This window comes from Kalmanozyma brasiliensis, assembly GCF_000497045.1.
Source record: "Kalmanozyma brasiliensis GHG001 unplaced genomic scaffold PSEUBRA_SCAF12, whole genome shotgun sequence".
Lineage (NCBI taxonomy): Eukaryota > Fungi > Basidiomycota > Ustilaginomycetes > Ustilaginales > Kalmanozyma > Kalmanozyma brasiliensis.
The window spans coordinates 149,520-175,803 of NW_015961951.1; the positions used below are offsets into that span (position 1 = coordinate 149,520).

The 26,284-nt window shown below is 57.4% G+C and overlaps 11 protein-coding genes across 11 annotated transcripts; 7 read left to right on the forward strand and 4 right to left on the reverse strand.

The window, feature by feature from the left end:
- Nucleotides 1-508: 508 nt before the first annotated feature.
- PSEUBRA_001091 (Ras GTPase-activating protein) lies at nt 509-5,617 on the reverse strand (the record flags this gene model as incomplete). The annotated part of the gene is made up of 1 exon (XM_016434384.2): nt 509-5,617. One exon carries the CDS (start codon nt 5,615-5,617, stop codon nt 509-511), a length of 5,109 nt encoding a protein of 1,702 aa, XP_016294134.2.
- A 1,078-nt stretch (nt 5,618-6,695) lies between these two features.
- PSEUBRA_001092 (Ribosomal protein S7e) lies at nt 6,696-7,671 on the reverse strand (the record flags this gene model as incomplete). The annotated part of the gene is made up of 2 exons (XM_016434388.1): nt 6,696-7,038; nt 7,427-7,671. The coding sequence occupies 2 exons, from the start codon at nt 7,669-7,671 to the stop codon at nt 6,696-6,698; spliced, it is 588 nt and encodes a 195-aa protein (XP_016294135.1).
- A 1,525-nt stretch (nt 7,672-9,196) lies between these two features.
- Nucleotides 9,197-10,852, forward strand: PSEUBRA_001093 (Ribosomal protein S3Ae; the record flags this gene model as incomplete). The annotated part of the gene is made up of 2 exons (XM_016434368.1): nt 9,197-9,200; nt 10,074-10,852. The coding sequence occupies 2 exons, from the start codon at nt 9,197-9,199 to the stop codon at nt 10,850-10,852; spliced, it is 783 nt and encodes a 260-aa protein (XP_016294136.1).
- A 675-nt stretch (nt 10,853-11,527) lies between these two features.
- PSEUBRA_001094 (Cytochrome c oxidase biogenesis protein Cmc1-like protein) lies at nt 11,528-11,886 on the forward strand (the record flags this gene model as incomplete). Its single annotated transcript, XM_016434393.1, has 2 exons — nt 11,528-11,727; nt 11,799-11,886. The coding sequence occupies 2 exons, from the start codon at nt 11,528-11,530 to the stop codon at nt 11,884-11,886; spliced, it is 288 nt and encodes a 95-aa protein (XP_016294137.1).
- A 97-nt stretch (nt 11,887-11,983) lies between these two features.
- On the reverse strand, nt 11,984-13,453 carry PSEUBRA_001095 (Inositol-pentakisphosphate 2-kinase; the record flags this gene model as incomplete). Its single annotated transcript, XM_016434390.2, has 1 exon — nt 11,984-13,453. One exon carries the CDS (start codon nt 13,451-13,453, stop codon nt 11,984-11,986), a length of 1,470 nt encoding a protein of 489 aa, XP_016294138.2.
- A 227-nt stretch (nt 13,454-13,680) lies between these two features.
- Nucleotides 13,681-14,820, forward strand: PSEUBRA_001096 (Glyoxalase-like domain protein; the record flags this gene model as incomplete). Its single annotated transcript, XM_016434360.1, has 1 exon — nt 13,681-14,820. One exon carries the CDS (start codon nt 13,681-13,683, stop codon nt 14,818-14,820), a length of 1,140 nt encoding a protein of 379 aa, XP_016294139.1.
- A 483-nt stretch (nt 14,821-15,303) lies between these two features.
- PSEUBRA_001097 (uncharacterized protein) lies at nt 15,304-15,603 on the forward strand (the record flags this gene model as incomplete). The annotated part of the gene is made up of 1 exon (XM_059464556.1): nt 15,304-15,603. The coding sequence occupies one exon, from the start codon at nt 15,304-15,306 to the stop codon at nt 15,601-15,603; it is 300 nt and encodes a 99-aa protein (XP_059321114.1).
- An 849-nt stretch (nt 15,604-16,452) lies between these two features.
- PSEUBRA_001098 (uncharacterized protein) lies at nt 16,453-16,995 on the forward strand (the record flags this gene model as incomplete). Its single annotated transcript, XM_059464557.1, has 1 exon — nt 16,453-16,995. The coding sequence occupies one exon, from the start codon at nt 16,453-16,455 to the stop codon at nt 16,993-16,995; it is 543 nt and encodes a 180-aa protein (XP_059321115.1).
- Nucleotides 16,996-17,511: 516 nt separating this feature from the next.
- PSEUBRA_001099 (uncharacterized protein) lies at nt 17,512-18,279 on the forward strand (the record flags this gene model as incomplete). The annotated part of the gene is made up of 1 exon (XM_016434362.1): nt 17,512-18,279. One exon carries the CDS (start codon nt 17,512-17,514, stop codon nt 18,277-18,279), a length of 768 nt encoding a protein of 255 aa, XP_016294140.1.
- A 132-nt stretch (nt 18,280-18,411) lies between these two features.
- PSEUBRA_001100 (uncharacterized protein) lies at nt 18,412-20,013 on the reverse strand (the record flags this gene model as incomplete). The annotated part of the gene is made up of 1 exon (XM_016434379.1): nt 18,412-20,013. The coding sequence occupies one exon, from the start codon at nt 20,011-20,013 to the stop codon at nt 18,412-18,414; it is 1,602 nt and encodes a 533-aa protein (XP_016294141.1).
- Nucleotides 20,014-20,558: 545 nt separating this feature from the next.
- On the forward strand, nt 20,559-25,013 carry PSEUBRA_001101 (Protein kinase domain protein; the record flags this gene model as incomplete). Its single annotated transcript, XM_016434356.1, has 1 exon — nt 20,559-25,013. One exon carries the CDS (start codon nt 20,559-20,561, stop codon nt 25,011-25,013), a length of 4,455 nt encoding a protein of 1,484 aa, XP_016294142.1.
- Between the last annotated feature and the right edge of the window lie 1,271 nt (nt 25,014-26,284).

Genomic DNA, 26,284 nt, shown 5'->3' on the forward strand with positions numbered 1-26,284 from the left:
TTCAGATTCTCCTAGACGAAACAGCTGCCAAGTGCATTGAGCAGAGCACGTCAATCCGTCGGTAGAGCATGCAAAGTACCACAAGCAGAACACGTTCAGAAGGGAATGCGGAATGAGCCAAGAGCCGCAAGCGGAACCAGCCGAGGGCAAGGACCAAGCGACACATGCCATCATATATGTTATGTGCAGCTCGTCGAACATCTGCGGCCATAGAACCTTGAAAGCACCGCATCCCGTCCGATCTGCGAAGTTAAGCAAGGTATCGCCTAGTCAGTACTGCGGTGGGGGACCACGCGGGAATCCTAGGTGCTGCAGTTCTTCTTTTTTTTGACATTTTTGCTTGTCTTTTTTACTCACGACCCTCTTTGATCATCGTCGATGGCTCTGAGGCTCACTGTCGACGTCTGTCACACGATCTGGAAGCAAGCACACGATGAAGAGGTCTAGAAAGAAAGTGCATGCGATCACAGCAGCGATTACGATTATCGATACCTAGTACTATATAAGCTCATGGCTTCCACCACTTCTTCTTCTTCCCCGCTCCATCCGTACCACTTCCGAACTCCTTCCCGTACCTTCCATCTCCGACTGGAGCTAGCCCGGTCATGTTGACCGGCATCGATGCAGAAGGGGGCAGAGTTGCCCTCGTCTGAGCATACGCATCTTCAATGGCCATCTCGAACCCGTCCGAGCTTTCCTCGCGCTCCCGAATCGCAGCGCTGTTTCGGTCGGCCGAGGGTCGCGGCAGCGAAAAGTTGCGTGGTGCCTCTGGTTCTTCGGACGAATGGCGTCTGTTTGGCTCTGGTGCGCTTGGTCGGTCGAGTGCTGGCCGCCGAACCGGTATGAGCTTGCCCGAGAACGAGGCGCGAGAGCCTACCGTCCTCGGCAGCGTTCGTGGCGCGTAGACGGGTTCGAAGGTTGACCCGTCCTCGGCTTCCATCAGCGCATCCAGTGCTTCGGGCGTTCTGGATGGCTGTGCTTTACCGTTGCCTGCGGCGGCCGACCGAGGAAGTGGCCCCTCCGTCGTCGAGATGGCCGGTAGACCCGGTGCGGCGACACGCTGCGATGTAGAGACGCCAGCCTCTTCCTCGGCTCGCAGCTTGCGATACGCTTCTCGCAGCTCGACGTCGCTGCCATGGTCATCCTCGTCTTCTATCAGCCTCGAAGAGCGGGTGCGGTAGGAAGAGGGGGTGGCGACATCAAATGTACCCGACGTGCCGAGAGACTGTGCAGTGACGTGCTGCACGTTACTCTTCTTGTTCGCCTCGCTCTCTCTTCTCGCCAGCGGGTCAGCACCAGCGGTAACGCGATATTCGGGCGAGTCGGTGACGACCTGCGAAACTCTGTGCTGATTGGATCGGGGAGTGCCAACGCTCTTCCTGCGATCCTCTCGAGCTTCCCTAGGCGAGACCGGTACCGGAACGGGTTGTTCCGAGGAGCCATCGGGATGAAACTCTTTTGTTGCGGCCAGCTTGGGAAGCGCGAGCGCAGCGCCGACGGTAGCTCTGCGGCTTCGCGATCGAGCTGGAGAAGATCCGAGCGAGGCGTCCCTCGGAGACAGAGGCACCGCTGCATCGCCTTGTGCGATCCGACTCGGCGACGGACCCAGGGTGGCGTCGTCAGGCCCTCGACCATAGCGCGGCAGACTCGACAGAGCGGATCGCTGCAAACGTTCGAACGGGATCGGACGCGGATCGTAGCCGGCCAGCTCGATGCACATACCCGCCGCTTCCTCGATGCGGCAGCAGATGGCAATAAACTCGTCCGCCTTTTGTTTGATCTTCGCCGCCTCGGTTTGCGCGCTGCCATCCCTGCTGTCAACCGTGCTCGAAGCGTCGATCGTGCTGATCGGCTGCTGTGTGACGCCTGCCAGCTCGCGTTCCTCGACGGCATCAGCGACGAGAGCGACAAAGGACGCCAGCGCCTGCGGCTGATCGAGCATGTATGGGGCGCGAGGAATGGCTTCGCGATGCAGTGTACACAGCGAGCCAAGCTTGCGCTGCGCTGCCGCCTGCAGGTCGGAATCCCCTTCGATGCGCATGCCCAGCAGCTGGACAGCCGTTTGGGTGGGTGGCTCGGTGGAGACCACGCTGATGTAGTCATCGTACGCCGACGAATACGTGCGGAGGAAGTCGTTGAGCGGGATCAATTCCCAATCCTTCTCCCTGTCGAACGCGTTCTTCTTGGAGGCGAGAGCAAGCAAGACTTTGCTGAGCAGCAGCAGCTTGCGCTGCGCGTCTCGGCCTGGCTGCGAAGGCGTGAGGCCATACAGCTGAGGTGCATTGAGGGCGGCACAAAAGAGGCGCAAGAACACGAAAGCACCCACACCTTGAATGCCCGGTCGCGTCGACTTGGCATCTCGATAGCATTCGTTGACCTTGCGACGAATGCGGTGGAGGACCGTCCGCAGATCTGCGGGACAGCTGTGTCGCTGGCTGTAGATGTTCTGCCACATGGTCTCGCTCAGCTTGCGGAGAGAATTGGCGGTCATCGGACCATCGGGGATCGCATCGATCGCATTGGCCGGCAGCGTCGGAGCGGCACGGATCGACGTACTGAAATCGAAGGGGCCGTCGTCGCTGCCGCCTCCTCCTCCGCCGCCTGCTGTCGGGCCAGCGGTGGTACTGCTACTGCTGCTCGATGCGGCCGCATCCGAGCGAGGCTGCGCGTCGTTGCAAATCTTGCGCACAGTGGGGCCCAGGCAAGCTTCCAGCCACGAGAGGGCGAGAAGGCGCTGGAAATGATCGACAGACCGAGAGAGCGAGGTGTTGGCGCGAAAGAGCAGCTCGGGCTCCATCTTTTCGCCCCAATTGACGCTCTCTTCCTCGATGAGCGTCGAAATGCGCGAAGTAATCGTGCCGGAGGCGGCGCAGATTCGGACGACGTGCGAGACAACGACGTCGTCGCTGATCAACGTGAAAAGGTGGCGCAGCATCTGATGCGCATCCTCGTCATGGAGCCTGTTGTAGACCTCCTCGTACATGGTGAGAGGCAGGATGGCGCCCTCGTGGAGATGAATGGACAAGCTGAGCTCGCCCACAACGCCGCGATGAAAGCCGGTGGGCGTTTTGCCATCGTCCTCATTTGCTGCGGTGTAATGGGAGAAAGTCGAGATGGACCAGATCGGGAAACGACCTTCGATCTCTTCATTCCTGCGCAAGGTCTCGATAGGGATCTCGACGATGCCGAGCATCATGAATTTGGTGCTGGAATGGGCCGGCGTGCCAGACAAGGCGCTGCTCGTCCTCAAGGTCGGATGCAGCACCTCGATGAAAAGAGACTTGACATCGCCCACGTCCTTGAGCTGAAATTTGTCGACAGCGAACGCATTGCCGCTGGAGTGAGCCAGACTAGTTCGTGCAACCAGGTCGCCGTCGAGCCGGATGCGGCAGTACCTTTCGAATCGGGTCTTTTCAAAGCGATCCTTGTCTTCCCGCCGCAATGCTGCTGCTGCTCGCGACGTTGCGCCTCGACCCGAGCCGCCCGCCACGCTGGTTTGGAGGCTGGGAGCGGTTTCGTCGAGCGAAGGGGCAGGGTTGCGATCGAAGCGGCTGGCGCCCGAGTCGCCGCTGAGCGGCCCCGAGATGTGCACGCTGCTCGAGCTCGCCGCATCGATGCCCTTTTGGAACGAGGCGTCGTAGCGGGACGTGGGTCGCGAAGCAGCTGGACTCCGACTTTGCTTCTCGGGATCTCGTGAGGCACGCAAGCTGCTGGTGGAGGCGTTGTGGTGGCGTTGACGCGAGCTAGGACGCGAGCCTGCGCGCGAGGATCCGGAGAGAGTGTCGTCGGTGAGTGGCTCGGACCCCGGGGAGTCCTCCTGGTCCTCGGAGCGCAAGGAAGCGAGCTGGTGAGAGAGGGAGCGAGGAAGTTCGAGCACCGTGGCGCTTGTAGGCGAAGCAGGAAGCGGTGGAGGCATGGGCGCGGGTGGTCGCGGCGACATGGACGGCGTCGCGGACGAGTCGGAAGCCGAGTCGGCCAGGTCTGCGGGCCACTTGGGCATGATGCTTTGGGCGTCCGAGATGGTGATGTCGAGCTGTCGGAAGAAGCGATGCGAGCCGCCGGTATCGACGGTGGCCGGCGAGCCAAAGATTTCGGGCTTGACGTAGATATGAAGCAGCGTTCTGACGTAGTGAGCTTCCTGTTCGCTTTTGCATTCGATAAAGATGGGCTCCGAGCTGCGAGCACGCTCTTGGAGCAAGGCGGCTTCCTGCTTGCGGGTGGTGATCGAGACCTCGGTCCTGGCCCGCGACTGCCTTGGCTGGATCATGAGCACATAGGGCCTAGCAAAGAGCGAGTCGTGGACGAATCGGACGTCGGAGACGTAGAGAGCGCCACAGTCGAGCGAGTGGGAGAGCGCGTTGGTTTCATCGAGGATCGAGAGGCTGCCAGCGTCGCGGAAGAGGAGAGTGGCGCGCTTCCACTGGCCTTGCGGGCCGATGGAGGCGGTGGGCGCGTTGAGACGACCCTTGCTTGGTTTCTCTCTGAGCCAGGATGGGCCGTGATTTCGGAAGCCAAACATGGCATCGTGGGCGGGCTCTGCTGCCCGAGACTGGGAAGATCCAGGACGCTTGGAGAGCTTCTGTTTGACGTTAGCGGCATCGCGAAAGAGAGGCGCTCGTGCCAAGGTGGAGGAGGAAGTCTTTATGGTGGATGGCCACCAGATGTGAACGCCAATCGAGACTTGGGCGTCGCCGGCAATGCTTTTACGAGAAGCAGCATAGCTTGATACGGAGCCTGATCGCAGCCTCGAGAGACCCGGATTACGATGCGTGGAGAATGCGGGGGTGAGAGCGACTGGGGCCAACGAAGCTGTGCTTGACCTCATGTTGGACGACGAAGAGTATGTGAGTAGGGTGGAGGACGCCGCATCAAAGGAGAATGTATCGGTGGATACGGAGGCAGAAGATTTGTGACGCTGGAGGAAGGATGAGGAGGAAGAGGAGGAGGAAGAGGTGGGGGCGAAGGTGGTCGCTGATGGGGCGGCGGTGGAATGAGATGGTGATTTGCGGCTAGATATGCGGAAGGACGAAGAGGAGGAGGGGAAAGAGGAGGTTGGCAGCGGTTCCTGGACACGGGACGGGGTATCATGCAATGTGTGCTGCCGAAGGGAGGGGATCAGGTCGTTGCTGGGTGAATGTGCATGCGTAGGCTCCAAGTCGCGAGATGTAAGATTGTATGCCAGCGAAGAGGTTGATGATGTAGGAATGGGAGCATTTTGAGTGGAAGAGGGAAAGCCTAGAAAGGCTGCAGCAGATGCAGTCGCTTGCAGGCGAGATCGGTCCAAGCTCTTGCGCATGGACCGTCTCTCGGGCAAGTCCAGCGAGGCATTCCTGGCGGTGATGGAGGACGAGCTGGACGAGGATGCGTGATGGAAGGAGCTCGACGAGGGCGACGAGGGGGTGGAGCGGAGATTGTTGACCATGCGTCTGAATGACGACGAGGAGGGGGATGATGTCGAGGTGGTAGACGTGGCTGCAGGAAGAGGCATGCGTGACGAGGAGGCTGCTGTGACTGTTGCTGCTGGTGTCTGCTCTGTTCCTGAAGAGGGGCTTATTGTGGTTCTGAAGGCGGATGTGGTGGTGGAAGACAAGGGTCCAGAGCTCGAAGCTCTTGCCATTGTTGTCGAGTGCTGCGGAGGCGGAACGTAATCCGGCCACAAGGGGTGTGCTCCGCTCATGATGGCCTCTCGAGGCTGAGCTCAGCTGAGCTCAGCTTGATTCGCCTGCGATGCCACCTTTAGTCTCGGGGGAGATGTGACAACCACGCCGTGCCTCAAAGGGCGCTTCCGATGCTAGAGCTGCATGAGCGAGGTTGTGCTTGCGTGCGTGTATGTGTCACTGCAGGAGCAAGCCGTCGGAAAGGACCGTGGGAGAGTTGAGCTGGCGTGCGTGTGACTTTGAAGAAGAACAAAGCAAGACGTCGTCGACAAAGGAAGCGACGGAGCGAGGCACAAGAGGGTCCGCAACGGAGCGAGCGAGCGAGCGAGCTGTCATGCAACTTTGGCTCGCTTTCTGTCTCTCCCTGTCCAAATGCAATTTTGGTTTTTCTTTTTGAGTTCTGGCTCATAGAACGCGGCAGCAGGCTAAGCTCAGGCCTGGAGTCTGCGATCTCATTTTTTATTTATTTTATTGTTGCATAAAAATAGCGCCCAATTTCTTGTTTGTTTTGGCTTGCAGGCGTGCAGACACGAGGAGCAGCGAATCTCAACAGCCTGTCACATAGCCTGTCACGGCAGCCCATCGGCAATGTGCCGATCTTTTGTTTTCTGACCAGCCTCATCATTCGGATCAAGCCTTCCGTTTGGCGCTCAAGCTCGCTCGCTCGCTCGCTCGCTCATCACAGGATCACTTGAACCACACCTCTGACACAAGCACACGTTTCTAGAGAAGCAGGTTTTGATTTTTCGTCGCTTGTGTGCAAGATGATGGGAATGGAGAACAACAATTACACAACGTCACGAATGGACGTATAAGGGGGAAGAGGGCTGCATCCTGCCTCGGTCGACAAGAATGCAGCAAACAGCCAAGCCAATCAAGCAAGCGATCACTTGACTGGAAACATGGCGGGACCACATAGGCTCGATTCTTGGATCGAAACGCTCCGGGAACATTTTGGTGGTGGATGATGGGATGATGAGATGTATGCGAGGTGGTGGTGATGATCGATCGGATAAAGAAGGTGCAAGCACGATCCACTTAGTTGTCCGAGGAGAACATGAAGCTGACGTCACGGCCAGTGAGCTTCTTGTACACCGACGAGAAGCTGTCCAGCTTGTACTCGAGCGAGGTGGCGTCCTTCGAGTCGAGGAAGCACTTGATCAGACGGCTGCCGTCAGTGGCAACACGGGTGCGCTTGCCAGTGATCTCCGAGGGGTAGACGAGGTCCTCCAGGATCGACTCGTGCACGGCGGTGAGCGTGCGCGAGTGAGGACGGGGCTGCTGGTTACGGTTCTTTCGGCTGGGCTTGCCGAGGATGCGGCGCTGGCCGACAAAGACAACGTGGCGGTCCGAGAACTTCTTCTCGAGCTCACGGGTGAGACTGTAGGTACCAAAAGGGAGCGAGGAGCGAAGAGATCAGTATGCTGGTTGGGGGCAAATCGAGACGCATGACAGCAGCAAAAGCAGCAGCAGCAGAATTGCGGCGATCCATCTGTCGTGTCATCCACCGCTACCTTGGACCACAGGTATCGGACGCAACCGCATGCGCTGCTCGCTCGTCGTGAGATCCCTCCTTGGCATTCGTCGGAACACTTCCGTACCCGTGCCAGCCTGTGGTGACTGCGGAACAGCTGATTGCGCTTCCGTCGGCCGTGACTGCATTCCTTAGGCTGTCCCGACTGACAACTCTCGATGCTGAACTGTATAATTTCGTTGCCGTGTGCTGCCCTGTTGCTGCTGCTGATGCAATGTCGAAAGAAGATGCTTACCGCTGCTGGATCTTGTGGAAAGCCTTGAGCTGGGGCATGGGCACAAAGATGACGATGGCCTTCTTGCCGCCCTTGACCTCGATCTCCTTGGCGCAGGAGATCTGCAGAGGTCGGAGCTCAGCCTTGAGCTCAGAGACGTTGGACTCAAGGTCGATGAGAGCCTGAGCAACAGTGGTCTCGACCTCGTCGGCGGGGCCGGTGGGCGCGTTGGCCGTGCGGAAGATCTTCTGCTGGACGGAAGCCATGATGGACTATATGGAGACGAAGTCTGTGTCGGCGATCAACAAGAGTGAGCGGGTCAGCCGATCTATCAATAATGAGGGTAACGGCAAGGACCGACATCATCGCCATCGTCGTTTGTCATCGCCGAAGGGAACGCATAGATGGTCGCGCAAGAATGCCTGAAGTCGGTCTGCTGAGAGGATAGTGACGCTGATGGTGATGGTCGAACGGCGTCAGATCTGCTTGCTTGCCAGAGTTATCCTCGATCCACACCACGGATGCCTATCCTCGTCCATGATCCTTCTGCTGCGTCTGTCCACGTCAAATGGTGTAGCGCGTGGATTCCTTCTGTCGGCGCATCCGATGTGATGAGCCAAGTGTGTCGTAGGCTGCCGAGTGGCTTCATCATCGAAGTCACTTCTCCGGCCGTCATGGCAGCGAGACTGCACCCAGACGTCGACGCTGGACGGCTCGAGCGACGCTCTATCTGGACGGAGAGCCATCGCGATCCCTGCTGCCGTGATGCTGCTGCTATCGCTTGGATCTTCCGACCGAGTCTTTGCCTGCCTGACTTGCCTGCTCCATCCCGATATGATCGATCCCGCTTCCTTCTCTGCTGCTCTTCATGATTCCATAGAGTCGACATGTTCCATAGAGTCGACAGTGCACTGCTGCTGGTCATACCTGTATCTTTGCTGATGTGATATGCATGGTAGGTACCTTTGTGCGTTTGGCTGGAGTGGTAATATGGTGATGCTGCGGACTGCCTTTCCTTTGGTGACGAAGATGGCTGTGTCTGCGACACTGCTATGGTTGTTGACTGCGATGACGATAGTGATGATGCTTTGGCGATGCAGCACTTACCTTGAGGATGAATACACCGGGTGATGACTGGTGGGGGAAAGTATCGTAGCAGCGAGAAGGTCCAAGATCGAAGTGTCCACCAGCTCGCTCAACGATGTCGGGCCCAGCTCTCACCGACAGTCTTCGCAGCCTCACCTCTCACTTTGGGCCTGCTCATCAGTCAACCCGACTCTCCAGACAGCTACTTGCCTGGACTCGACTTGCCTGCTGGGACGCAGAGCCGTCGACGCCAGCTGCTGCCTGCTGGAGCCCGTTCTGTCTTGCAATTTCTCCAGGGTTGCAGAAGGCAGTCAAGGCTCGTGGACTCAACGCCTACAGACGTTGTATTCATGATATATCTTTTTAATATAAATTCAATCAAGCCTGGCTTCAGAATTTCAACCACTGGCCCAGTTGGCTGCACGTGTAGCTCGGCCGAGCTTTTCTCAATAAAATTTGCAGCAGCAGACTGCGACAACATGGAAGGGTCAGTTTCAAAGCCGAGAGGCTTCACGACCAGCTGCGAGTCGGGCTAGCAGTTGGGCTTCGAGAGCGGGCTTCCGTCGAACACTCTCAGGCAGCGGCCCTGAACCAAGCAACCACAGCCAAGTCGCAGGCCAGTCGAATCGGTGGACAACGAGATTCCAGCTTGACATCGTCCGTTCCTCCTCTGCTCCATCCTTCCTCAAGACATATCGATTCATCATGGGTAAGTGGTCATCATAAGCAGCAATTGCCCATCCTATCGCATCCTCGACACGCCGACAGCATCACATCGACACAACAGCATCACCGACGCGCGCCTCAGCAGCTCAGACCGCCCAACGAAGCCAGATTTGAGGTCAACGATGGTGGTCGAACATGGTCACACCACGATGGGATCCAACATTGTCATCCTCATTAGAAGCTCGTCAAGCGTGACGCTGCAGGCGTGAACCACGAGACGGACAGCCTTCGATCGGAGCATTCGGTATCACATGGGACATACGTCGTATCAGCTTGGTCAGAAGGATGCCTCGAAGAACCTGTGCAGGAGGATCAGCACAAGCATGGGCCCAGATGAGGATGTGTTGGATCTGGCATTGCGACCGCGCTGTCCACCGCATGATCAGGTCTGGGCCACAAGCATCAAAGCTCGAACAGACAGCGTTCGGGACATAGACTAGACACGGCGGCGTCTCCTTGTCGCTGCTCTTTGACTATGGAACAATCTTTGCGAGCTGTCGCTGGACACCCCTGCCACAACGTCGCAAAGTCGGTAGAGACAGGACCGTTCGACGAAAGCGGCTTGTCATGACACTAGCGACGGAAACCATACCGAACACTTCCCTCGCCCAACATGGGCGCGCAACCACGACGACAAGCCCCAGCTTTGTCGTCCTTTCGACTGCCACGCGCACATCGACAATACGACTTTGATCATCACAACTTCATTCCGACCCGTCACTGTTGTCGGCACGGATGCGATTTGGACTGGCATTGCAACACCATCGCGCTCGCGTTTCTACTGCTGCGCTGTTCGTCCTACCCATCTTCGAACGCTTTGACTGACTTTTTCCCCCACTTCCTCCGCTCACCACAGCTGTCGGAAAGAACAAGAAGCTCTCCAAGGGCAAGGGTAACAAGAAGAGGGCTGTCGACCCCTTCACCCGCAAGGACTGGTACGACATCAAGGCACCCACCTTCTTCGAGAACCGCAACGTTGGCAAGACCTTTGTCAACCGATCGCAGGGTCTCAAGAACGCCGATGACTCGCTCAAGGGCCGCATCGTCGAGGCTTCGCTCGCTGACCTCAACAAGGACGACGAGCAGGCGTACCGCAAGTTCAAGCTGAAGGTCGACGGCATCCAGGGCCGCACCTGCCTCACCAACTTCTACGGCATGGACTTCACCTCGGACAAGCTGCGCTCGCTCGTGCGCAAGTGGCAGTCGCTCATTGAGGCGCACCAGGATGTCAAGACCACCGACGGCTACCTCCTCCGTGTCTTTGTCATTGCCTTCACCAAGAAGCGTGCCAACCAGGTCAAGAAGAACACGTACGCCAAGTCGTCGCACATCCGCGCCATCCGTCAGAAGATGTTCGAGATTGTGCAGCGTGAGGCCAACTCGTGCGATCTGCGCGAGTTTGTCGCCAAGCTCATCCCCGAGGTGATCGGCCGCGAGGTGGAGAAGGCCACCCAGGGCATCTTCCCCCTCAAGGACGTCTACGTGCGCAAGGTCAAGGTGCTCAAGGCACCCAAGGACGACTTGAACAAGCTGCTCGAGGTGCACGGCGGTGCCGCCATCGCCGGCGCCGAGGACGCCGGTGTCAAGGCCCGCAACACCGAGTTCAAGGAGCCCGCCCCCCTGGCCTCTGTGTAAACTACCCCCCTCGTCACTTTTTCTCTCATATCATCATCATCGTCTCTTGCATCGCGCGTCCGTACAGGATGCGCATACTCTCTCACCTTTGGCGAAAGCCAGAAAACAAAAGGGGTTGACACCAACCCGTCTATCCTTTTCTCCTCTGTACAATGACCCAGCACACACTATCCTCTGTTATCGATAAATGCAATGATTTCAGGGATTGATCCAAAAACCGCAAAGTTCGAGTTTGGTTGCTCTGAGGCATGTTAGCGTTGAGCAGACTGATGAGTGCGAGAGTGACGTGAGGTCGTGCGGAGGAAGAGCCCAAGCACGATCGACCTGGTTGGGGGGGTTTCAAGCGACGCCTGGACGGCTGATGAGAGCGTCGAGCTCGAGAGATGTCGCAGTCCCGCGTTTGCGCTGCAGTGCGAAGAGGGCTAGCCATGCAGAAGGCGAGGTCAAGATCCGTGATGCAGAAGCGGGTGCGGCAGCGAACGTCAAGCTCGAGAACTTCAAGCGTGAGAAGAAACGTGGCTGCTTAGCACACGCCCGATTTCCGTCGATCCCTGGCCTCCACTCGATCGACTCTTTTGAGCTCCTCAACCTTCATCGGTCCCTCCCACCGATCATCTTCACGACCTTTGATCGACGGCATCTCGCACGACGACCGTCGGTCTCCTCACACACACAATGTCGACCACGGCGCCGCAACAACGCATCCTCTCGAACCGCGAAGCGGACACGCTGATGAAGCAGCAAAAGGCCAAGGCGCTCAAAGAATGCAAGGCCCAGATGGAAGCGTTCGTCGAATGCTCCAAGACGCGCACGATATCGATGCTCTGGGGCTGTAGTGGGGAGAAGAAGGCGCTGAGCGAGTGTCTGCGAGTATAGTAAGTGCAGCTCCCACACACAAAGGAAAGGGGAGTAGTGCTGACCACCGTTGACCTGTGTGGGGTAACAGTACGAGCGAGGAAGCGATCGAAAGGGAGAAGCAGGCCTTTTTGGCCCAACCAAGACCGGGAGATGGATCCGGATCAAAGGCCGTATGACGAAGCAGACAACATACAATCAATACAGCACCACTTTCAACAAGACCGAGCGGCACGCAGTGATGACACGTTCTGGGTTAGATCTTGACATTGCAACTCATACAGGCACAGAAGCAGCCGGCTCCCCGACCACACTCGCCAACCACGCCAGGAAGGACGCACACACCTCCGCATCGGTCTCCTGCATCTTGCTCAGCTTCGACCACGGCTTTCGGTCGAGATCGACCAGCTTCGTCTCGCCCTCCACCTTGCCTTCTGCCGTATGCACGAAGCGGAGGAGCAGCGAGCAGTCCTTGAACGTCGCCGAGACGAGGAATGCTTGAAGCGCGTCTTCCAGCGTCACCTCTTTCTGCGCGCTACGGTCGAGGAATGGTTGGAGAAGGGGCAAGAGTTGCGACGACGGGAGTGGGGTGGTGAGCGAGGGCGGTAGATCGGTGGGCGACTGGCCGAGGACGTGGGACTGTGTCCGTGCCAGCCAGAGCTGGGCGAGACCTTCGACGTCGAGTGGGTCGAGAGCTGATTGCAGGTGGGCTAGTTGGGTGAGCATGTCCACTTTGCTGTCCCCCTCAAAGGCAGGCATCGTTGGCATGGACAGCTCTTCTACGATGTGATGCGTCAGCGCGTCAAGCAGTGTATCTGCTCCAAGCACGCCGAAGAATTGAGCAACCCCCGCCAACGAGGTGCGATCGTCCGGAGCCACGACTGCGCCGTTCCAGAACAGACGCAGGTTGTTCGTTTTCCCGTTCGTCTCCTGCCAGTCTTTGTACAGCGCTGCCACTGCCTTCTGCTTCCTCTTCGGGTCTTGGCTGTACAAGTCGAGCGGATCGTACAGCTGTTCGAAGTGCTCCTTTGACATCGGCTGAGCGGCTGAGTGTTTGGCTACCCTGTGCATGCGATACCGTGAGTAACGTCCCTTAATCTCGACATTTGACGAGGAGGGCGGAAGCGAGTCGATGCGCGGTAGAAAGCCCCACTTGGGTTTGATCTCCACACTCAACACGCCTTGCGAGCTCGACGAGGCGAGAATCGGCGCAGTCACATCCTCGACAGCGTAGATGCAGGATAGCGCCTCGGAGCGAATTCGAGCTGGGCGAGAACGACGTGTCGCAGGCCGCTGCATCTCAATGCGTGCTGAGAGTGTATCGATGATGTCTCTGTCTCGAGCTGTGATCACCGGGATCTTGATGCATCGCGGCAGAACAGATGGGTTGCCGAGGAGTGGCTCTACTATGGAATGCGTGAACTGCTCCGCCTCCTCCTCGTCGTCAGCCGTATCTGCATCTGTCGGTAGGCTCTTCGGGATGCGTAGTGCGAAGGTGCAGGTTGTAGTAGCGAGCGGACTCTGACCTGGCGCTGAACTCCCCGCAGGATCGAAGGAAAGGAGGACGTTCTTGCCACCCTCTGCGTGATACTTCCATTCTGCCGGGTTGATGTCCGCAATCGAGATCGAGAGGTCGTTCGAAATGGCTCCCTCGAAAGACGTGTGATGGATGCGCGACTGCTGCGAGGTGGACACCGTCGATTTGAACGGTGTCTGATGAGTCGGCTGAAAGGGTGTGGGCGGCATCTTTGTCGGTCTACATGGTCGAGCAGAGGAAGGTGTTACAAAAGAAGAAAGGATCGATTGGACCCTGAAAAGAACGCACGCACCAACCTCACCCAATCGAGTCTTCAGGGTCCGCCTCGAGTCACTCCTAGAACCCCTCAAGTCGAGTTGTGCGCACCGTTCATGCTTTCGCTCATACCTATCTATCATCACTTTTCGTCATCTCGCCCTGTCTGCAATCGCACAACATGCGTGCACGGGCATCATCATCGCTGATCCCAGCGCTGGATCACTTGATCTTGCTGGTCAACGATCCGCCCAAGGCATCCTCTCAACGAACCTCAGCCCTCGAACGATCCATCCTAGTCTTCTCGGAGCTTGGCTTTCAGGTCAGCCGTGGAGGTCTGCACGCCGACGGTCTCACAAGCAATGCCCTCATCGTCTTTCCCGACGGAGTGTACATCGAGCTCATCCAATTCGAGCCGACACCAGCACCCGAGTCAGGCGAAAACCAGCAAGACTTTGAGGCGCGGAGAAGGAAGCACTGGTGGTATCACTGTGCACCCGGCTGGATCGATTGGTGTCTGCAGGATGGAATCTCCGATGGACTGATCGAGAGCATCAATGACAATGCGAAACGGCTGCGGGAGAGCGCTCTCCAGGAGCTGCAGAGCAATGAGGGGGAGGAGGGTGGGGCCAAGGTCGTCGCTCCAAGGCTTTTGTACAGTGCTCCACAGGAAGGCGGCAGGACCACAACGAGGGGCGACGAGATCAAGTGGAAGGTCTCCTTTCCGACCCCGCCGTCTGGCAAGCAGGCTGCATCACCTTTGCCCATCGGCAACGAGAGGTCAGCAGTGCCGTTCTGGTGCGCCGATCTCACGCCGCGAGACCTCCGCGTGCCGCCCACCTACGCCCACCACCACAATGGCTCTCAAGGGATCGCCGAGATCACCTTGCTCTATGCCAAGGACACAGTCACGTCCTACCTTGACGTAAGCCTCGCTCTCAACCAGCCCGTACAACCCGATACTCTCCCCATCACAACCGACTTTCAGCTTGTCCCCAACCAAATCCCTCACCGTCTCCTCTCGACCCTCTCTTCCGCACACAAGCCAGACGCCATAGCTGCAGAAGGCATCACTACTAGCTCGCACCACGATGCAAGTGCGATCTCTGCCGGCGGAGGGAAGCTCATTCGAGCCATCATCAAGGTGGCAGAGGATCCGGAGGACGAGAAATGGGTTCAGGAGCACGGCGAGGGCTTGTACGAAGTCAGCGTGTACGTGGCCGCAGACAAGCTGCCCGCTAGTGCACCGCCTGACGGCATTGAAAGGACTACTTTCGAAGCTGGCTTTGGCAGGATCAGACTCAGTCCCATACTTCACTAGCACCCACCATTCAATCGGCAATGTCACTTCTTTCTCGAGATTTGTGTAAGCAAGTGAGAGCATCCAGCCGTGTGTCGAGGTTCAACTGCAAAAACGCATTGCATATGGAAACATCAATGAAGTGTGCTCAATCGAGCGCCGGTTCCGACACGGAACTCATCCAGGGCACACCTGTGGCTTGCAGGTCGACCTCTTCCATCTTGGTTCGATCTCATCAAACGGGTTGTCATGAGCAGAGATCGAGCTTCGACTCAAAGAGTTAGCGCTATCGATGTCATTTGCCGGGATGTTCTTCATCAGCGCAACACAGAGTCGTGGCGCGTGTCTGTGTGAGGCTGCTCAGCTATGAAGGACTATATAGGTTCAGCGAGGCGTGTCTAGGCTCCGATCTTCGACCACCACTGCCATCGAGCTCGCACTCATAGCCTCTCGCACACCGTCGTCTTCACCATCAAGGTCGTCCCCTTTGACGAGCGACTCATAATGACTCCTCAGCCAGGTTCGCACAAGATGAAGTGCGAGGCATGCAACCAGAAGCTCTGGAACGTCGCCTTTGACAACGGCGAAGCGTTCGTGTGCAAACGCTGCATCGTGACCCGACGTCTTGACATGGAAGACGCGGTCAAAGCGTTCATCGAGTCCGTCACCTCCGACCAAAAGGACAAGCACCGTCCTTATTCGATGCTCGAGCTCTTCACTTCGCTCAATGCGATCCAGGGTCTTCTCGCTCAGACGCAGAAGCCTGCTCAGAGCGGCAAGGAGTCCAATGAGACAAACGAGTAAGCTTGGCACGTCTCAGGTAAGTCGCGCGTCGTACCACTGCAATGTCTCTCAATCTTTGCTCGTCCCTCACGAATCTACTGTGCATCTCTACATCGTCAAAGCTCTCATAGCCACTCGCTTACGAGCGCCTTTATGCTCGTGTTCGAGATGGTCATTTACCCTTCGAACATCCCTTTTAGTAACCCCATCAAATCGTCGCTTCGCGTGACATCAAAATCAAAGCCACTCTCTCCTCTCACTGCGTGTCCTTGTCTGTGTTCCGGATCGTCTAAATTCGATCACCGGATGAGCAGCTGAGTTTTCCGCCGCAACACAAAACGTGCCCAAGGCGTGGTTCACGTTGCAAGCAACCAAGTTCGCTTGCGTGAGCAGCTTCATTTCATTTGCGAACAACCGCCGTTCTTTCATCACCGCTCAACTTCATCTCAAACCTTGCAGACTGCATGATTTGTTCAGCGCGTGGTTCTGCCTTGTCCCACCGTTCCGCTCCCTTGGCAGCATGGCGCAGCAGCACTTTTGCGGACGCTTCGGTTCGACGCGGAGCAGGATGGGTGGGACGACACGTCTTGCTGCAGGGTGACAGGACGGTTGTTGCGGAAGCTGCGCAAACAGCTCTGAACTTGGACTCAGCTTTGTCTCGGGGGCTCAGCTCAGCCGAGGATGTCGCTAGCGCTAATGTGCAGGCAAGCTGGTGCAGTACAAAGACATAAAAGCTCGTTCAATGTAGACGGAGTGGTTAGTCGGTCGCCACATCGTTCTCCCTTCTGACGGCCAGCTCCATCACTTGATCTTCTTCCAGCGCCATCGCTGACACCGGCTCAACGCATCACCATCTCTCTCAAGAAAACCATGAGCGGTAATCCCTGCAACACGTGCCGCGAAGGCCTCTCCGGCGAGACCCACCCGCTCTACAAACCGCACTGCATCACCTGCGATGAGCTGCAGCAGATCACTGGCTGCACCGAGCGCCTCAACGCGATCGTTATGACGATGGCGATTGAGCGCGAGCCCGAAGTCATGGAAGCGCACGGCATCGAGCTTCCCCCCGAGCGCATGAAGCACATGGAGGACCTGGCCGCACTCATCATCCTCCGCAATCAAGAGATCATCAGCCTCTCGCAACGCCAGATGGAACACTCCCAGGAGCGAATCGAGGACGTACATCGTCGACTGATCCTCACCGTGCTCAACGCAAATCACAATCTGCTGCAGGTGAAGAATCTTTGGAAAGAGATTTTGGACGAGGTCGACGATGAGATTTTGTGGATCCACGATTTGGAGGACCGAATGGAGGTGAGGGAGGCGTGGAAGGTCGAAACGGACCGAATCGAGGCGGCGATCGACGAGATGGATGTCGTTTATGGGGAGCTTGCCGAATGTCTCGATCTGTAAGAGGCTCTGATCGTCGTCATCATCGTCGTCGACAGAAGTGGCTCAGTAGCCCACTTGTACCACTTTTCTCTCAACAATCCACTCCAATGTCACTTGTTGCTTTCCTCTCAAGCATTCCGAACCTCACAGCGAGATCTGCGAGGTCGGTGAGCTGCGCTTCGGTAGATACTTTACACGCTTGAATCATACACGGGGACGCTCAAACGCGACAAACAGCATGCGTGATAATGAGCTCAGCGGCAATTCTCGCACAAAGGCCCGTTGCGATCTCAGTACGCATGCCTGAGCGCAAACAAAGAAACAAAGGGGGGAGGAAAAACATCACGCACGCGCTAGCGCGCGAATCACGATCACCCCTGCGCCCTATGGACGAACAATGGGCCCGAGCTGCGCCTAGCTGCAGTACCGGCACGCCAAACATGAAAAGAAGTGTGTGCCATCATCTCACGACATGTGTTTGCACCGTTGCTTCCTTCCTGTTCACTCTGAACATTGAGCATCATATCCAGCCCAGCAATGTCATCAACCGAGATCAAGGCGGGCAAAAACTGCAAGATCTGTCAAAAGCAAGTCGATACGCACAGCATCGGCTTCGACTTCACATGTCGCAATTGCCAGCACGAATGTCGTCGAGTAGAGCCGATGTATCGCGAGCTCGTTGCGATGCATGTCAAGCAACAGCGCGAAAACGCTCTCGCCATCAAGGCGATCAAGGACGAACTGGCCGAGTTGAAGAACAGCCTTTCTTCTCGTCAGACTAAGGCTTCGTCCACACTCAAAGGTCTCAAGGACACCATTGCCGAGGTTGCATCCGAAGTGGCGTGCCTCAAGCAGATCAAGAGCAAGACGGAAAGCGACGAGCGATTGAAGAAACTGGAAAAGGGTATGGAACAGCTCAAGAAGGACCTGCAAAGCCTGGATCAGGAGGTGGCAACCGTGTACGCGGAGCAGCAGGACGGTGCCAAATGGTCCGGTGCCATCGCATCGGCTGAGGTCCAGGAGATCCAGGAGCAAGTCGATGGTATGAAGGACTTTCAGGACAGGCTCAAGGACGCTTTCATCGATCTCACCGGTCCCGAACAGAAGCAGGTCAGGAAGGACGAGGAACAGCGCGAGAAGGATGCAAAGGAGCTCAGGAACGGCGTGGCGGAGATTCAGGGCTTTATGAAGCAGATGCAGATGGCATTTTCCATGCTGCCCGTTGTCACGCCACCCGCGACTCCACAGCAGACGCCAACGACGACGCCACAGACTGTTACCGGTGAAGGGCCAAAGAAGGCTTGAATGTGCATGATCACTTCCTCGGCCGCATGAAATGATACAATTGGATTTGCTCTGAGCAACTCCGGAAGCACTCAATGAGATTGTGACCAGATATTCCCTCGCCAGCGGCATTGCATCTGCCGCCAGCACCTCTCATGTGTCCGCCGATGCGACATCATTGTAGGTCGTCCAGGCATCTTTTGAACCTTTCCGTCGCAAAAGAATGCGCTCCCCACCGTCGCCAAAGTAGCCTTGCTGAGCCCAGTTCTTCAACTCCGCGAGACCGAAAGGACCAAATACTTGGATCTCGGGATCTACTGGGGTGCCAGCTTCCCGTGCGGCTGCGGCGAGGTACGACGGCGTCCAGCGATACTCCCAATCGCCGGCTGTAGCGTTCAGCTCCGAGCTGCTGGAGGCCGCGTTAGCTTCCGCAGCAACGGGAGCCGGGTCGTACTTTGCTGCAGGGTCGAAAGTCTGTCGGACGAGACCGGACTTGTGAACGTCGTGCAGGAGCCGCTCGTAGGTCTGATCATAGATGTCCAGCCTGCCGAATCGGGACATGAGCACCGAAGAGAGGTGCGTGACGTTGTCGACGTCCGATGCTGCCTGTTTGACCTCGTCTGTGCCATCCGAGCCCTTGCTCTTGGCCGCTTTCTTGCGATCCGCGAGCACTCTGCCCAGCCTCTGCAGTGTCCTCTGGACGGTCTCCGCCCTATGCATGAATTCGACCAGCCTCTTCTTGACATCGTCTTCGTCTCCGTCGACCTGCAGCGCCGCTTTCTCTTTGTCGCGTGCTTCTTGATCCCGTTTCTGCTGAGCTTTGCGCGCCTCCAAGATCTTGATTTTCGAGTAGTTGCCTGTCAGCCATACATCGTGCTGAGCGTCTGGATCGCGCTGGTTCTCGTGGTAGTTGCCTTCGGCATCAAATTTGCCCGTACGCATCTCTTCCTTCATATTGAAGCCCGTGACTTTCGGCGCTTTGGACTTGTTGCTCTTCTTAGCTTTCAGAGTGCGTGAGGACGTGGATAGCGGAGTACCGCCGGGCGATGTGGGTGGTGAACGTTCCGCGAGCGCGTTGAGGTCGACATATTGATCTCGATCTGGATCGCCTACGTCTCGATCGTCGTCGTCACGTTCGTCTTCATCCTCGAGTTCCAGGTCAGGATCGAGATCGTCGTCGTCCGCATCTCCACCTCTGAGTGCCTCTGCATCATCGTCGGCAGCATCCACGGCGGATCGCGTCTTTGAACCAAAGTCCTGCCCTTCTCCCAGCTCGCCCAAATTGAGGTGATCGCCGCGCTTCGCATCTTTCTGCTTGCCCTTGCCGGACTTGGATGCCTTCGGCTCATCGTCTGCTACGTCGAACATGTCCTCGTCGTCATCGTCCCCGCCCGCGCCCGCGGCGTCACCTCTACGCTTCTTCTCGGCTCTGCGTCGATGTGATCCGGCGTCCGCTTCCGCGTCAGATTCATCCTCGTTCTCGTTGAAGAGGTCGGCACCGTTGGCGTCCGACTCGTCACTTTCGGAAAGGTCTTCGCCACGATCATCGATGCGCCCGCTCTTCTGATCCCTGCGTATGCGACGTCGCTCCTCTTCTTCTAGCTCGGGGTCGCCATCGAAGAAGTCGGTCTCTTCGCGTTTGCGCTGTCGCCGCGATGGCTCATCGATTCGAACACGCTTTGACGACGAGCTAGCAGGAGTGGTCGAAGGTCCGGCTGTAGCTGAAGAAGCTTTGCGCTTGTCTGTGAGCGACATCTTTGCCACGGTTGCTCGAGAGAGATGAAGAACAGCGAAGTCGAGAGGGAAGGCCCTCAACTCGGATTTCGGCATGTGGAGCGCTGACCAGCTCCAAATTTCGTCCGTGCGTGGCCGCGCAGAAACCTTAAATTTGCAAGGCAGCAGCTGGCGATATCGATAGCACGCGACCGTGTCACCTTTGATAGGGTCTGATATGGGCGCCGTCACTCGTTGAGCTATCACCATCACCATCACCTTGACCCTCACCTTCACTTCCGTCACACTCTCTCGTTTCACGACCATCGGCTTACTTCGTCTGGCTGAGTCGCCATTCTCCTATTGGCCCCCTTCCACCATCATCCCACAGAACTCACATCCTTATCGCATCGAGATGCCGTCGAGCCTCTAAGACAACTCCACGCAAGTGGAGTTGATCCTGGCCCTCAACGACTTCGGTGAGCTTGCTCTCTCACTACAGCTGTTGACATCGCACGCGACAAGCAATTCGCATCAAAGCAGCTCAATTCCTCAGAAGCAAATGCAAGCATAGCACCCCACCCACCATGAGGGCTCCAACCTCACCGCCGTCGCTCTCACCGCAGGAGATCGCAGAGCTTCAACAAACCGAGATCGAAGCCATCGAGTCCATTCTCGACCAAGACTTTTCGCGTGTCGAGCAGAAAGCATGGAAGGGCGCCGCCACATCCCAGCTTCACGAATTCCAAGTCGTCCTTCGCCCGGATGAAGAGCGCCTCAAGCCTCTCGTTTGCGCATACGTGCTGTTCCGACTTCCCACCAAGTATCCCTTCATTGCGCCCACCATCATCATCAAGCAGAACGATGGCAGACACAAGGGTCTTTCAGCGAAGCATCTCACTCAGCTCGGTGAAGAGCTCAATCGCAAGGTCAAAGAGCTTCTCGGTGCCGAGATGATCTGGGAGCTCATCAGCACTGGTCAGGAGTTCATCAGCCTCAACAACGTCGTACCCAAAGAGGTCAGAGATGGCGCACCTTCGCTCAGCTTGGAAGAGGAGATGCAGAGGCGCGCAAAAGAACAAGAAGACCGCCAGGTCCAAGAAGAGCAGCAAGAACGACTGCGCAAACAACAGGCAGAGACAGAACGTGCCCAGCAGCTGTCCCAGCTGATCCAAGAGGAGGCGAACAAGAAGGTGGCTCTGCTCAAATTGGAGAAGGATCGCAAGCGCGAGTCGGGCTATTTCGGCCAGCATGGCCCCTCGACTCCCGTCAAGGGTCTCGCTGCCTTCGCTGCGACCGCTTCGGCGACGAAGGCTGCCCTGGCCGCTACAGCTGCGACATCGTCAGACGAGTCACGTCTCGAGACTCCTGTGCGTGCAGATGGCTTCCAATCCCTTGGCTCGCTATGGCCGTTTCGCTCACCCGCAGGCCCCGGCGCACCCAACGCGCCATCCACATCCCGCTACCTCTCCGACTTTGAAGAAGTCGAATTCCTTGGCAAAGGAGCTTTCGGCAGTGTCGTCAAAGCTCGCAACCGTCTCGATGGCCGCTTTTACGCTGTCAAGAAGATCAAGTTGTCAAGCTCGCCAGATGAAGATGAGAGGACGTTGCGCGAGATCAGTGCCCTAAGCCGTCTCGATCATCCTCACATTGTGCGCTATTCCACTTGCTGGATCGAGGAGACGCACATCCCCGTGGGCGGCCTGGCCGGAAGCGACACGGACGGCTTCACCTCGGGTCGCACCCTCGAGACCAACACCACCACCAGCAAGACGCATGCATCCGGGCCAAGTCTGTCCATGTCTGCGTTTGGCAACGGCTTTTCCCGTCTCGCGAATGCAAGCCGACCCAAGAATGGCCGCGACGATTCTTTCCGCGCTACACCCGACTTTGATGACGACGACGATGCCTTTGCATCTGGAGCCAACTCTTCTAATCTCACTGGCAGCTTCGCCGACATCCGCTTTGCGGACGACGATGATGACAGTATCGATCAGCGCAACAATGGCGCGTCCTCGCGCGGCAATCTTGCGGCCTCGTTCCATGGCGGACTTCTCGCCCTTCGTACGCCTTCCGACGGAAGCGATGACGACAGTGACGCATCAGCTGAACAGGACGACGATGATGTTTCGGAAGAATCAAGCTCAGAGGACGAACTCGGTGCCGACGATTTCAGTCGGATTCGTCTTTCATCACGCAGAGCATCTCGCACTGGTCGCTCAGTGTCGAGAGGCGTGAGTGTGGCACCGCCTGCTGGAAGTCATCCTGTCCAGCGTGTCCTCTATATCCAGATGGAGTTCGTCGAGAACCGGACGCTGCTGGAGGCGATCGAGAAGGGACTGACCGAGGACGAAGCTTGGCGCATCTTGCGTCAGATGGTCGAAGCGCTCGCTCACATCAGCAGCCTTGGCATCATACATCGTGATCTCAAGCCATCCAACGTCCTCATGTACTCCAACGGCGACGTCAAGATTGGTGATTTCGGCCTTGCCACCAATGCTCTGCAGATCGCTGACGGCAACCCTGGCAACACCGAAGTCACCGCCGACTTGGCCGAAAGCTCGGATCTGACAGGTGATCTTGGCACCTTCCTGTACACCTCTCCAGAGCTTCGAGCCAAAGGTGGCGTCAAGTACAACTTCAAAGTCGACGTCTATTCGCTTGGAATCATCTTTTTCGAGATGCTGGCCAGCCAGCGTGTCTATCGAACCGGCATGGAGCGCATTCTGTTGATCAGAGAGCTGCGGGACCGAGAAGTCGTGCTCCCAGCGTCGTGGCCACACAGCAAGCTCGAGAAGCAGACCGCGCTTATCCGGCAGATGCTCGATCACGATCCCGATCGCAGACCCTCCCCTCTCGAAATCCTGAAGAGCGATCTGCTCCCGCCCAAGATGGAAGACGAGTACATCGAAGAATGCCTGCGACTCATGGCAAACCCGACCAGTGCTTACAACCATCAGCTCATGGACGCTCTCTTCGGCCGTACTGCTGTCGATCTCGTCCGCGACTTTACCTTCGACACCGGAGCTGAAACTGATCAAGATACGTCGTTGACCACCGTGGTGTGCGATGTCATTCGGAACGCGGCTCGCCGGCACGGTGCTGTCGAGTTCACTGCGCCCCTCCTTCTCCCGCCAAATGGCCTCTACTCATCGAACGAAAAGGTCGTGCAAATGCTGGACCGAACCGGACGAGTCGTGCATCTACCCTACGATCTGACCGTCCCCTTTGCGCGCGTCTTTGCTCGGAGCAGCAACCAGAGATTCAAACGGTACGAGATCAGCAACGTCTACCGCGAGAACATTGTCGCTGGTGGTCAGCCTCGTGCGGTGCTGGCCGCTTCTTTCGACATTGTTTCGCCCGAAAAGTCGGCAGCGGCGGAAGCCGAGGCTCTCGCTTTCGTCGAGAAAGTGCTGGACGAGATCCCCGGAGTCGCGAGCGAGAATTGGGTGATTCACATCAATCACGAGGCGATCCTTTCGATGATCCTCGAACGCGTTCCTGCCAAGCATCGCACGGCTGTAATCGGTGTTGTTGCGCTGCTAGCCGGATCGAAGACGATACAAAGTGCACGAACCTATCTGTCGCAGCTCGGCCTGTCTCCGTCGACCATCGAAGAGCTCGAAGCGTTCAACCTGAACGATGAAGTTGCGGCTGTACACTCTCGACTCGAACGGCTCTTCTCCCCAGATCAGCGGAACAGGTTGGCAAAAGCAGTCTCGCAGATCTCCGACGTGGTGGCCACAGCGCGCTTCTTCGGTGTACAGCGACCGTTCGTCTTCTCGCCACTGCTGGCACAGTCGAGCACCTTGTACAAGGGCGGTGTGCTGTTCACGATAGTAAGAGCGGGCAAGCGGCGAGATGTCGTCGCCGCCGGTGGGCGCTACGATGCGCTGCTCAAGCGCTTCGCCAACCCAACGGCGTCATCAGCGCCCTTGCACGGAGTCGGCGTCCAAATCGCTGTTGGCAAGCTGACACTCGGCCTCGCCAAGTACCAAGAGACGCAAGTGCCGAAGCTCCTTTCCAGGACCGAGGAGGAACGCAGCTTCGGGCTGTACACGCCGAGGAGGTGCGACGTCTATGTGGCCTCAACGCCCGGCTTGCTCGAGACGCGGATGGAGATCTGCCGCGAGCTGTGGGCGCACAACATTGCAGCGGATCTCCAGTACGAGCATGCAACGTACGACTCGCCAGAAGCAGCCGCAGCAACCTGTCGGGCCGAGGGAATCCTCTTGCTCGTCTTTGCCAAGCCCAGGTCGCCCGTTCTGAAGGTCAAGGTGGTCTTGCAACGCGCCGAGTACGAAGTGCCACGTAATGAGCTGGTCGCTTTCGTGCAGGATCGCATCGCCAAGCAAAGAAGCGTCGATGTCCAAGTCGCAAGCTCGGCAGGAACCAGTGCCTTTGCAAACCGCTTCGGTCCGGCTGGTCTGGATGCGGCCACGATGCGCGCGACAGCTGGCGCTCCGGGAACACCAGTGATGGGCGGACACCATCACCATCACCCTCACGCAGCCTTCTCGCGTACCTACAGTGGTCACGATGTTATGCCATCCGCGACGATTGCTGTTCGAGAACGCGAGATGGTGCTTCCAGAGAGGCCTATTCACCCCAGCAAGAAAGGCGATAAGAGCCAGAACAACCGTCAGAAACCATCATCACGCCAGCTGGTATTGGACAAAGCGTCTAGGCAGGTGTCGAAGTTTGCTGATCAGCTACAGTCGGGCAACGTGCCGATCCTCGCCGTCGACTTCACCGGTGCCACCTTCGACCGGCTAGCTGCAGCACTTACGGCGTGTCTCGGGAGTCAGAGCGAGGACACGGGCAGCGGCACGACCGCCTCCGAAGACGAAATGCTCTTCCGCGCTTTCCTCGAGCCCCTCTCCGCCGACGAGAGGGAGTATGCGCGATTGATCAAGTCGAGGGCGGTGGATTTCGCCTTCCCAGACGCGGGCAACTCGGCGGCAAACGTGGTGGGTTGCGGAAGGGTGTTCTTGTATTCACTCAGGGAGGACAAGTTTGCGCTGGTCGGGTGTGGGAGGTAGAGCAGGGAGCGAGTCGTACAATGTGTCTAGGAACGAAATGATGATCGGATTGCGCTTCATTATTGGGATCATTTTCAGAGCACCATTCTGCCCGCGACAACGTGATACGGCGGGTCTTCTGAGAATGGCAGCGTCAGATCCCAACAGTCCCGATGCCCAATGCTGAGAACCGATGTCGAGCCAGGTCTCTTCATCGAGCAGCACGTGCAGCTGCTCGGCGCCTCGGCGAAGGGTGATGTAGGGGATGCCGTCGTCGTTGCGCATTAATTTGAGATACTCGCGTCGCTCCAAAGCAGGGGCCGCTCTAGCATCTCGCTGTTGCCCCAGGTCGTTGAGGACCGATTGCGCTATGTCTTGTGCTGTAGCGAGAAGCAGGTAAGCTCGGAAATCCCGCCGCTGCTCCTGGTCGTTGGTGTGGATGACCGCAGAGAATTCCTCGACGCGCCAGATCTGAACACCGTCTCCTCGCATCTCCAGCTGTTTGACATGGGCATGCTGGTCCGGAAGCTTGTTCCGAATGCTCTCGATGCCATCGAGCTGATCTCCAAATGCGATCCGAGCCACCAAGTCGTATGTGCGAGCCGCGCTAGTCTCGGTCACGTGCGTGTTGCGGAAGTCCACATTGTGAACGCCCCGGAATGTCTGCCCTTGCGGTCTGGCGCGAACCCAGTTGAAGGCTTGGACGCTGCGAGTCGTCCAGTGCAGATTGACTGCACGATTGTCCGTTTCGTCGCGCGTGTCGATGAGACCAGTAGTGATGCTGTCGACGACTGGCTCGCCTTTGTCGATCTCAGGACGTGGTCGATCATGTCAATCACAACCGATTTGATCATCGTCTTGACGGCCTCAATGCCGCCGATTGTTTACAAGGTCACGTACACGCTGAGCAGTGAGCATGTCGCGGGAAGAACCCGCAATGATGCTGGCGCAGGGTCGCCAAAGAGGTCGTCGTCATGAATGTGACTTTAGAGAAATCTCTTTTCACAATCACACACGCTGCTTCTATGCTGAGCTCAGCTTGACACCGACACGACAACGCTCCCAGAATGCACTTTGAACGAGAAGGGCGATGCATGTGCTGAGACCGTCTTGGTTGCGGATCAACCAGAGCTCAGCGCACTGGCTGACCGCATGCGAGCATGCATGCCCGCTTTATGGTTCGAGTGAGGCAGCGCAGAATCAGCAGCAATTGACGGCCGTTCTTTCATAGAGAGCCGACTTCATTTGAGACCTTGCTATTCAAACCTAATGCAAATCAGCCTGCGCCGCTC